At 40.6% G+C, this 12,112-nt stretch overlaps 1 protein-coding gene across 1 annotated transcript in view; it reads left to right on the top strand.

The window, feature by feature from the left end:
• The window catches only part of CDIN1 (CDAN1 interacting nuclease 1), a 216,681-nt gene extending 214,017 nt beyond the window's left edge, over positions 1-2,664 (top strand). Inside the window, exon 11 of the mRNA XM_047075343.1 lies at positions 350-2,664. Coding sequence (XP_046931299.1) covers positions 350-479 — 130 coding nt within the window. The 3' untranslated portion in view covers positions 480-2,664. The remainder of the gene's footprint in view (positions 1-349) is intronic.
• The last annotated feature ends 9,448 nt before the right edge of the window (positions 2,665-12,112 follow it).

Genomic DNA, 12,112 nt, shown 5'->3' with positions numbered 1-12,112 from the left:
CTCCCCAACAGTAACTCGTCGTGGTTAAGAGTCTAGTTTTATCCTTCCTCAGTTAGGTACTCACATCAACCCAAGTTGAGAACACCTTACTGAAAAGTGATGAGGGTCGCGCATGTATATGCAATACTTCAGGTTCCTTGAAGGGTAATAATTCTGAGATTGTAGTAGTACTTGTATTAAAGTAAGCCCGCTGCTTGCTAGAAGTTCCACCCTCAGCCACAATTACAGCAACCAAAACAAAAACTTGGTGAAATGATGCCCCTTAATCATCATCGCAATGCTTCAGAGATGACCATTCTCGAGAATTCTGTTGATCCAACACACATGTTATTTTCTCATGTTTTTGCAGATTTGGGCCGGGCTTAGTCATCTATTGGTACGGCTTTATCCAGGAACTGGACTGTAACCGGGAAAGGGGCATCCTGCTCAAAGCCTGTTTCCCCACGGACATTGTCACCTTATGCCATAGCCTAGCTTGACCCCGATGGTCCTGGAAGAGAAGCCGGGAGGAAAAGGTGAATCCGGAAGCAATTTTACTTTCCTGCAATGTAAACTCCTGGCACCATCTGCCCTGAACTTGAGCTGAACTCGGGCTGCCCGTGGCCACGCCACTACCTCTTTAGACAAACATATCAAGAGTTTCTGTTTTCCTTCATCCCTTGCTGATGTGAACAGCCAAGAACTACAGACACAACCCACTCATTATCAGCATTTCTGTCTCTGTCAAACAGTTAGTTTATAGATAGTCATAATCTTTCTTCCTTCCGGATGGTTTCTGCTCATACTGAACAAAAGAAGAAATGTGGAGACTTGAAAGGTGTGATTTTTCAATTCTCCTCCCAGTTCCCGAACCACCCCCTTATTTTTTTTCTAAGCCTCTATTCATTCTTTCTCCCTCCCCACCTCCCCCCCCCCGATGTCTTCACATACTCTCACAGGTCCCCAGTGTTAAATTACCATCATCGAATAATCTAGCACAATCATAGCAGATTGGAAGACATGGAGGCTGAAACTGGATTTCTGCTCTCACCTGCCAGGCTCCAGTAGACCTCGATGGTAGCCTCTGCTTGTTTTGTCCAGTCTTTACGGTTTCCTGACTTCCCTGGCATTGAGCCACGCTGAAAAAATAGACTCGATGAGAATTTCCTCTTTTTATGATACTTATTTGAACACCAAAGATTTTCCATTTATCTCATGTAAAAGTATTGGTTACATTGTGTCTGGAAACCACACTCCTTTGGGGGCAAAAGGGAGACCATTGAAGCATGGTGCCAGCCCGGGCAAAAGTTTATTTTTAGACACGGCTACTTGTCAGTATGAATGGTAGTCAGTATTTTTATGCATACAATTTTTTAAAAGCACATTCTGTGCACGGCTTTGTATCTGCATTTTATATGACATAATAATTACATAACAATCAGATAATTTAGGTATTAGAAATGTTCAGCTTTGAACGAATTAAGTGTACCAGAAATAAGCCTAGAGAGTTTTCCAAATAAGCAAAATAAAAGGGATTTTGTATTTGTTTGCTTTTATCTACTCAGTTTTTACACGGCTAACCAAGTTTTGATTTAAAGCAAAACATCAATAAATTCATTATAAACCTATCTTTTGGGAGGTTAAAAACTTATCTATACCTGAAAATGTACTTGGAAAAGACTTGTCCCCATGTTGAAAATCTATCATTCTTTTATAATGAACAGATGAAATTGGGAAATATTAACAAAAATAGAACTTCTGCAACCACCTCTAAGTTATATACATGGCTTGCTTCTTTCAAAAGATAAAATCCACCATTTGCGCCCTGTTAATTTTGTACCTAAGGAGGTTTGCGAATAAGTCTGCCAGCTGCCTTTCCTTTTGAAAGACACAAACACGTCCGGCCCAGACGTGTGGATTTTAACTCTGTAGTGGGTTGCATCCCACAAAAAAGGAGGAGGAAAATGAAATGGGAAGGAGGTCTCTGTGGTAGACTTGTGTGTCAGCGTAAAATGATCACGCAGGTTTTGGGAGTGAAATAGAATCATGTGAAACTACTGTTGTCTTTGTACACGCGTGCACACAAATGCACACACTTTAACACTGTTAAGAAACAGTTTTTGTGGCATGCTCTAAACTGCTTTTTTCTTCTTGAGGAACGAATTACATTTCATCTGCACAGATGTTGAAAAGCCTGTTAAACCCTTGTCAAGGATTTGTTGGTTTTGCATTAAACAAATTTTTGATGAGGGCGCACAAATAAATTAAAAAAAAAAAGAAGAGGTGCTTGCATTTCGTATTCCTGCTTATACCTGGTGCCCTGACATAATGTGTTAAAAGAAGGTACTGGTATTCTCTGGCAACGGCACCACCTCCTGTTGATGAACAAGGTCTTAAAATGTGGCCCTTCAACATGGGAACAAGACCAGTAAGCCATACATAGGATGATAAAGTTCTCAAGTTTCAAAACTAAGTTTTTTTCCCACCTGAAACCAATGTGATTATTCTGTCTACCACTCTTCAGCTGGAAGGGTATAGGGAGACAAGAGTAGTGTTCCCAAATTGGAAACTCCAAGCCTCCTTGTTCTTTTTCCTTTTATGGTAGAAATCTTTATCTGTGTTAAACCGGTGTGTGTTGTTTACTTGTTTGTTTTTTTAAGACAATAAAAACGGCCCTGGAAAGTAGACAGGATGCTTTTTGTTGTTGTCGTCGTCATTAGAACATTAACATTAAAGCCAAATCTTGTTTTATGGAGCATTCTGCAAACTGCAGTAATGAATTATGCCAACGCAGAAAAAAGCAGGAGTGTGCGGACAATGTAAAAACGAAATGATGTTCTCTCCGGTGGTTAGAGACTTGCCAGGCGTCTGCTGTCACAAAGACCCCATGTGAAGTGTGGCAAGGGATCCGCTCAGTGCAAAGCTGATCTAGCACGGATAACTTAAGGTGACTTCATAGGCTCCTTTCTACCCTTACCGCCCCCCACCCCCCCAAAAAAAGTGAGATTTTTTTTCTTTGATCTGCCTTCTAGTGAGGTGTATGTCAACTCTTCTCAACACTCCTAAAGGGAAAAGCTTCGGGGTCCAAAGCAGAAAGCTGGATCTCCAGGGGAAACAATTTTCTTTTAACTATAGGTGTATGTACCTGATCATTATCAGCAGGGCTTGGTTCCATCCTGGAAAAGATGATAAATGGTTGGTCTTTGGGGGGTGCATTAACTCAGGCCGGGAGGGGATTGCTTAGAGCCCTGGATGAGGTCGTTCACTTAAATGGTCCCTGGTGGGCCACGCTAATTAGCACACAGCACCCAAGTGAACGGTTCATCCACTCGCCTCTCACTAAGAGCTCCACATGCTGTTGCTTGGCCCCTGTGGAACCGAGATACCTTAGGTGTCTGCTCTTTTTAACATGCAACGCACTACAGACCTAGTGTTTCAACTGATTTAAATGCTTAGTGTCTTCATAGGCTGCTTCTCTTCACCCACCTCCTCCCTCTCCTTTTTCCCCTTCACTAACCTTTGCCAAGTTCCTTCCATGTGGACATGTATTCTGTGCTTTCTCACTACATTTTCTCACCCTTTTTTTCTCTCCAGAAAACCATCCCCAGACCAAAATGCATTTCATCTAACTCCTGATGCAGAGGTCTTCGGGGTGGGGGTTAGCCAGTAGCTGGTACACCTTTGAAGACTCCTAAAATTTCTCAGATAAGATTTTACAGGGTCAAACAGGATGTGAGGTTTAGGCTGTCAGGACATGTGGCAAACGGAGCCGAAAGAACCTGTGAGGTTTACAGCTACTTTCGGCCTGAGTGGTGGTAATGGTATTCTGTCTGTGGATGAAACTTAAATGGGAAAATACCTGTATGATTTCACTAGAGAAACGCTCCTAGCTTGTTCATCTTTGGGAGCGGCTGGCCATTTTCCATGTGATCTGCTGGGAGCAAGTCTTCGCAGAGTAGAAATACTTTGTGGCAGGGATAGGAGGAGAAAATCCCACAATTGGGACATTGTTTTCCGCCCCCCCAACTAAGTTTTTATTTTTGTTATTTTGAGAGAGAGATAGCAAGCAAGGGAAGGGCAGAGAGGGGGACAGTGCAGAGCCTGTGTGGGGCTCAAACCCACAAACCGTGAGATCATGACATGAGCCCAAATCAGGAGTCAGGCGCTTAACTGACTGAGCCATCCAGGTGCCCCGGGACATTCTTGATGAGGGTAAAGGAGCAAAGTTAGCTTAACGAGAGAGGAAACCAAAAGGCAAACAATGACGAGTCTGCCTGCAATGTCTCCATTTATAGCGAAGCACTTCTCCGAATGTGTCTGTAAGGTCACTCTTAGGTAAAGGAAGGGTGACAATGACAAAGTTTGGACTCTCTGATTGTATTGCCCCAAATGAACCTTCCCATATAAGGTAAACATGATCTTTTATTAAGAACATGCCTGGATTCCAAAGATTAAATAAGGAAGATGGAATTATGAAATAATAACCAGAACAGCTTGGGTTCCCCTTGTGGTTTTCACTTTCCTGCTATTGTTTTGAATATGGCTGTGAGACAAAGAGCTGCTTAGGTCAAGCACAATAAATTAGAGTTTTCATACAATAGTAATCCACTAAAATGATTTCAAAGCTTGATCAAAGTACTTCAAAAAGACTTTTAAAACTTTTCCACAATACAGCGGGAGGGGAAATGCTCATTTGATGCCTTAATTCATTTCAGTTAGTACAGCATAGAGCTTGGCATCATACCTACTTGTTAAAAATCGATCTCATTAGTTAAATAAGTCCAACTTGATCTTACTGTTTTGTATGTAAATAAAGGAGATTGAAGTTTTTATCTGGAACAACTAAACATTTGGAGTCACTTGTAAGGAAAAGATACAGTACCATTTTAAAAGAAGCATCATGTAATATTGTGATAGTGAAGGTATTAAGACTAACTCCCTGTGCTTGGAATCAAGTGTCTATCTATGGATTTATTTTGCATCTTAATCATGGCAACCGATGGGTTTTGTTTTTCATTCCTTTTCCCTCATCACTTGGATTTATCTAGAGCTGTCTCAGTTCAAAGGCAAGGATGATGGGAGGTACCCTAGTGATAGCAAACCTAAGCAAATTCGAGGCTCAACCATATATAAAACAGTGTGGGCCTGCAACAATGTCAGCCTCAGCCAAAGACCCATGGTGCTATGCCAACGTAATTTTTATTTTTGAAAAGGAAGGTCATTGTGAGATGCCGACATGAAATATAACCAAGTCAATTAAGTAATAACAATTGAAGTTCAGAGTTTAATTGAGGGCTGAACATGAAGCCAATGACCATTAACCCAAAGTGGTCATGAATTCCCCTGAAAACTGCCTTGGTTAAAGGTATTTCCAGAATAAGTAGCACTTTTTTCTTTAAAAAAAAAAAAATCCTTTGTCATTTTTATGTTCATTCAACAGATACATTCAGAAAGAACTATTTAGTGTGTTTCTAGTAGACTTTATGTATTTTTAGGTTTTAATGGAAATTTCTCGTATACAGCAAATCACAATTTACATAATCCAAACCACCTCTACAGGAAGCCACAGTTTTGTAGGTAAACCGAGAGATGGAGGCACCTTTTGTCTCAATTGTTGACTTACTTCTTCCTGTAGTTACTTAATGGTGAGATTTCCAAATAGACTATAAGCTCCATAGAGTAGAAACTGTATCTGTCTTGTTTTTGCACTAGCCCCCAGCAGCTAACAGAGTTCCTGGCACAGAGAGGTGCTCAATATATATTGAATGAACAAATGAATGACTACACGTACACTAAGTATGTTCTCATTCACTTGAGTTGAAAAAATGGAAGCTTTTAACTGTTGTCTTCAGCTGAAAACTGTTTACTGGAATCAGAGAAAAGCATCATATATGTAAGTGTTAAAGTATTAATTACTGGGGCGCCTAGGTGGCTCAGTCGGTTGAGCATCAGACTTTGGCTCAGGCCGTGATCTTGGGTTTCGTGTGTTCAAACACCGCATCAGGCTGTCTGCTGTCAACACAGAGCCCACTTCAGATCCTCTGTCCCCCTGTCGCTCTGCCCATACCCTGCTCATGCTCGCACGTGCTCTCTCTCTGTCAAAAATAAACATTAAAAACATTAATTGAAAAAATTTTAAGTATGAATAAAGTATTAATTTGGAAACTCCCATCAACCAGAGTATTCTAGAATGCATACTAGTTTTAAGGGGAGTTCATGTGATTTCATTGTGTTGACTTTCAAGTTGGCCTTAGTGCAGTGCTTTTCCAATATATTGCTAAAGAAGCTAGAACACTTAAAATTCTTTGTTTCTCTTTTTAAAAAATTAGGCTTAAGGCATTTTTATCTTTACATTTCTATTCAAGATTTAAGAAACAGTTTCCTTTGGGGGTGCCTGGGTGGCTCAGTTGGTTAAGCATCCAACTTCAGCTCAGGTCATGATCTCGCGTTCTGTGGGTTTGAGCCCTGCATCTGGCTCTGTGCTGACAACTCAGCCTGGAGCCTGCTTCGGATTCTGTGTCTCCGCCTCTCCCTCTCTCCCTCCCTCTCTCTCTGTCTCTCTCTCTGTCTCTCTGTCTCTCTCTCCTTCTCTCTCCTTCTCTCTCTTTGCCCCTCCTGCTCTTGCTCTCTCTCTCAAAAATAAACATTGAAAAAATTTAATTAAAAAAAATAGTTTCCTCTGAAATCAAGTCAAAGTGCCAATGTGTTTCCAACACAAATTTTGGGATATTCAGTGGAATTCTTAGGTTAGCTGCAAATGGTACTTCTAACTGCTCACTTTTAGAATACTGAGTTCATGGCAAAGTGCTTCCGGGCCATAGGAGTGGCTGACTGGATCAAGAAAGAAGGGTTCTTTGGTCATTTGCCAACAGGATCTGACTTGGAAGAGACACTGTCCGTGAACTGCTCAGTGGGCATTGCTCTTAGTCATTAAGTCAGAGTATATTATCACTTGAAAGCCATAGGCATTTGACACATTTCCTCATATTTTGGAAACTTACAATACCAAAGGAATTGGAACTTCACATTTCTTTGCCAGTTTCCCAGGACTTAATGTGTTGGGGCCAAAAACTGGTGCACGGTTCCTTCCGTGAGTATCTGGAGAGAACAGACACCCAGTTACCTCTGTGATATTCCTCTGTTTCTATGTGATAACTGTCATCTATTTCTAGCATTTAGGCTATTCAAAACACAAATATTTATTGAGTCTCTAATGTATATTAAGTGTTTCATGACTGTGGGGAATTTTAAAAGACCCAATAAAAGGTCTTTCTTTTAAAAAAAATCATTACTTATCAAAATGAAAAAGGGTTGAAATGTTCAGAAAAGTCACAGTGTAATTAGGAAAGAAACCTTTGAGGCTTTTAATAAGCTATTTTAATTCTAGAATCTGGACAGCAACTAGTTCACTGTTCATGCTGGCTGTGTTTGCTAAGAAGGGTTCTGAGACCCAGTTCAGCTCATCAGGAAATGATCAGTTATGATCACTAGCTTTTGAAGTGGGTAGTGATCACATAAATGCCACGTATTTCCAATATCTGCCCTAGGCCATTCATATTTAGTGCAAGTATAAATAAATTCAAAGCATTTGGAAAAGAACTCATAATCTTGTTCATCAGTCTGAGCAATAAAACAAGCAGTATTCCTTTCCACTGGGTCTATGACACCAAGTGAACTATCCGTGGCTCAAGTCTGTTCAGTAATTTATATAAGCTAAATATGTCAATAGAAAAATGACTTAATAACTCAAGATAAACAGTAGAAGGCCATGGATAGTTGTTTGTTTCAGTAAGGTGTGAAAGTTAAGTGACGTTATTGATGAAAAACGCAGGGTCCCTATGCATTTGGTCTGCATAAGGATCTTCAGATTTGAGGATATATTCTATTAGGTAGTTTTACATGCTCCTTGGGTGTTTTCTTTTGCTTTCAGTAAAACCAGGTGGGGGTTTCAAGGTCAGCTGCAGAATGTGCCTTCCTTCTCTTTCATGGTCTTTATATCATCTGGGTATCAATTTACTACATAGTACAATACATTTCTATAAGGTAGTGATTGTGTATTTGTAGTATTTGTTTTAAAACATGCCCCCCAAAAGAAATGTTAAAATAGTTTCCAGGATAAAGGAGATGGGTATGCTTTACCCAGTAATGTACCTTCGGTTAATATACTTACCATTAAGCCATAAATGATTTTCCTAAAACCTTTTAATTGTGTCAGTTTATTCTAGCAGCTTAAATAATGACCATTGCACATGACAGATTAGTAGGTAAAAGCCGAAAAATACTTTGTTAATTTGAATAGAAATACGCATGTTGATTTTCAAAATTAATATTTTTTAAGAAGCGTTTTGCAATAAATGAAAAAGGTAATCAACATAACGGGATAATCGAAAAGCAGAAGAATGAAAGAGACTGCAAAGTGTACATGAATGCTTCGCATGTAAACGTAAAACTCAGTCTTTTGGCAAATTATTTTCATCTTCCTTGCTCCCCTCCCATCCTTGAAAGTGTTTTTGACATGACAGAGGGGTTAAAAACAGCAGAATGGGGGCGTGGATTTAGCAAAGAAACTCATGTGAAAATGGAGTTGCATTTCCCCTCTGCTCCCTGATGATGTCTTAAGAGGTGTGCAGAAAGTAAAATTGAGCCATTAGCAAAGAGGAGACGAGTTTGACTCCTACGCTCAGAATTTTAGAATTGAAGGGACCAGAGGTTTCATTGTGCAGGAGGACAAGTGACTTGTCCAAGGTCACATAGCTAACTAATTAGGGGCAGGACCAGAATCTGTAGCTCCTAGTTCTCCTGTCCACTGTCCTTTCCACCACAGGGTTGATAATCTATTCCGGAAGGAATTTCCAATACCTTAGGTTTATTATTTACAAAGTAAAGGGTTGCTGTGTATTTTCAAATGAGCATTCTGAACCTTAGCTGTTTTTGCCCTGCCCTCCTACCCTAATTTTACTTTGACTTTAGTAACCTAAAATTCTTACTGTTTGCTGGCAGTTTCTATACATGGCCACTTAGTTTAAGAATGTGCCACTAAGAATGAATTTGGAAACATTTTTAAGACTTCTTTAGTCCCTGGCCAATTTATATGTTCACTGGATTTTCCTTCCATTGAAAACAGTCCACAGATGTTATGTGTACCATCTTCTTTTCATGTAAGGATAATATTTAAGCCAATAACAATTCATGAACTTTTCTGATCATCACCAAAAATGGTTAGCATATAATCGCGACCTGGACCCAGTAGAGCCTGATGACTCACACAGGCTTTGACAACAGACTGGAATCCCTGCTTATCCACTTACAGAAAAGCAAACTCTCCAAAACCTTCAGTTTCTTCATTTGCCCAACTGAAATAATACCTACCACCTAGGACTACTATGAGGATTAAACAAGATTAGTACTTAATGCACCATAAATCATAGCTCTAATAAAACTTGTATCATATATTATAATTCTATTATACACTATATAATTAATATTACTACTATCATAGAAGGATCCATTTAATAATGATCTACACCATTAAAAATGTGCATTTTCTGTGCTAATTTAGAAATCAGTATAATGTGGATAGCTTGGCTTATGACTGCTTTTCGAAAACTCGTTTAGAAAAAAGCCATTTTTCCAAAAGTTAAGAGACCGGCGGAACAAGACCCTCCTTTGACTGTGGGCATATGCTCAGTTGATTGTTTTCACAGACAGATGTCTAGTTTACCATTCTTTTGCTCTGGAGGAGGAGCTCAGAGGCAGCGAGCCCATGTTGGTTTCAATAGTGACCATAGCCTCTGCCATAAATACAACTTGGGCAGCAGGGCAGCACAGAACGCGGCTGGCACATACCCGTCTGACTGACGGCCCAAGTCCACCGCGCACCTGCTGAGCCCTGAAAGGTGCGTGGGTTTGTTACATAGAAAAAGTGTCTTGAACAGGATTGAAATACTTTCTCCGGGCCACTGTTAATTCATTGAAAGAAAGCATAAAACGTTGTTCGAATTTGATCTTTAAAGAAACAAACAAAAAAGGCAAAGCAAAAGGAATTTGGGGAAATTACTAGTTAGTGCCCTTATTCTTCTGACTGATGTTTGCGACACTATTTAGGGCTTTTGAAAAGACATGATTTTTGCCAGCACCCCCGCCTTTAAAAATAAACCTCATCTGGGGCGCCTGGGTGGCTCAGTCGGTTAAGTGTCTGTCTGACTTAGGCTCAGGTCATGATCTCACGGTTCCTGGGTTCCAGCCTCGTGTTGGTCTCTGTGCTAGCAGCTCAGCATGGAGCCTGCTTCGCATTCTGTCTCCCTCTTTCTCTGCCCCACCCTGGCTCACAATCTGTCTCAAAAATAAATAAACGTTAAAAAAAAAATTAAATAAACCTTATTAGATCACAGGCAAGCTGAACAGTTCTTTAAAAATTCGGCAACTTCTGATGCTCCCCTCTCAAAACACAGGCCAGTATCCCTACACATTGGAGGCAGATTCTGGAGCAGATTCTCTTTGGGGGCAGGGAAATACTGCAACAGTAATGCTGGGCATGGAAAGTGTGGCTCTCACCTGGGAGCTTGACAGCATTTGGCAAACAATTAACTACTCTTTGCTATACCCCTGGCCAGGTTAGGTAAGTGCTTTTATGCCCAGTGACAGGGGAGTTAACTAATTGAACTATGCTCCTTGTAGAAGTTGCTTATTGCTTTTTTTTTTTTTTTTTTGAGAGGGCACAAGTGAGCTAGGGGGTGTGGAAGGGGTGGGGGGAGAGAGAGAGAGACAAAGAGAAAGAGGTGGGGCCCATGTTCACCCGAAGTGGGACTCGAACTCATGAACCATGAGATCATGGCCTGAGCCGAAGTCAGATGCTTAACAACTTAGCCAGGTATCCAAAGTTGCTTTTTTTTTTTTCTTTTTTCTTTTTTTGTAACAATAAAGAAAACTTGGCAAAATTTTTTTTTCTAAAGAGAAGGATTTCTCTCTATACTATTTGTTTTCAGAAAGCTGAAAAACAAAAAGTAAATACTAAGACGTATGTGTACCTAATCCTGAAAATGAAACTGTGGTGTCTGTTGCCCAGACTGACCTGTGATCGACACCCTGAGATCATCTTTTTGTAGTTAGTAGTACCTGATGGAACACCGGAAGACAACCATATCAAACTTGGCGTCGGTAGGCTCCCCATTCTGCTCCCTCCGCACCCCTAGCCCCCACTATGGAGTAAGAACAACTAAAAGGAATCTGACAGTAGACATGGCAAGTTTCGTGGAACCCCCCTAGCCCCTGGTCTTTCCCATGTGTTGCAGAAATTCTGAAAGTGAGAATCGAAAAACTATCCCTTTTTACTCATAAATAGTGAAAGTTCAACAGAACAAAATAAACCGCTCTTATGATGACTTTATAATGAGCCCCTTTTAGCATGGCAGCCTGTATGATCTAAAGATAGTCCAGATGCTTTCATTAACTAAATTTGAAATATTCAACTGAATATGCATCAGACTCAACCTGGTGTCCTATCTCATTAAAAACATGAGGCCTGATACAAACTGTCCTGAAATGCTTGATCTAATCTCTACCTAAAGAGGATCTGAGTTTGCAGCTCAGTGGAGTCAAATTACAGAGTCCCCAACATAGTGGGTTCATTTATTCTAACTGGCACAGAAGCATTTTGTTGCTATAGCTGGAGATGTGATGAGGAAGGGCATCTTAACTGCTTTGGAAACCATTAACTCCCCATATGCTGAAATTGGAGTCTGACCAGAGACAGCCTGATCTGCCCTCCCCCCATCTAGAGAGGGAGTCAATATTGCCACCCTCAGGGGGGCCCTGGGGTCAGTTCCAGAGAGGCTAACAGGCCCTCAGGATAAAAATTCATATAGGGAGTGATCTGTTCCTGGATGCCTATAGGAAAGAGTTTATGGGGTAAGAAAGCATATGTGGCAAACAAAATTGATTGTACACACACACACACTCATTTATCCTTCCTAACAGTACAATCTTGACCAAGAATTGGAGGAAGATGCTTTATCACGGTGCAGGTGGACTGGTCCAGTCATGAGCACGCAGAACCACTGCAGCCAGTGAGCAGCAAGGAAACACCTATGGTGAAGTTTAAGAGGAAATTCTTCTCCCCTGATGGAAGCAAACC

Source organism: Lynx rufus, unplaced genomic scaffold (assembly GCF_022079265.1).
Source record: "Lynx rufus isolate CCGP_SWC_20201006 ecotype Redwood Valley unplaced genomic scaffold, mLynRuf1.p SCAF_13, whole genome shotgun sequence".
In the NCBI taxonomy this organism is placed as follows: Eukaryota; Metazoa; Chordata; class Mammalia; order Carnivora; family Felidae; genus Lynx; species Lynx rufus.
The sequence above is the reverse complement of the archived record's forward strand: the minus strand, read 5'-3'. Positions and strand labels throughout refer to the sequence as shown.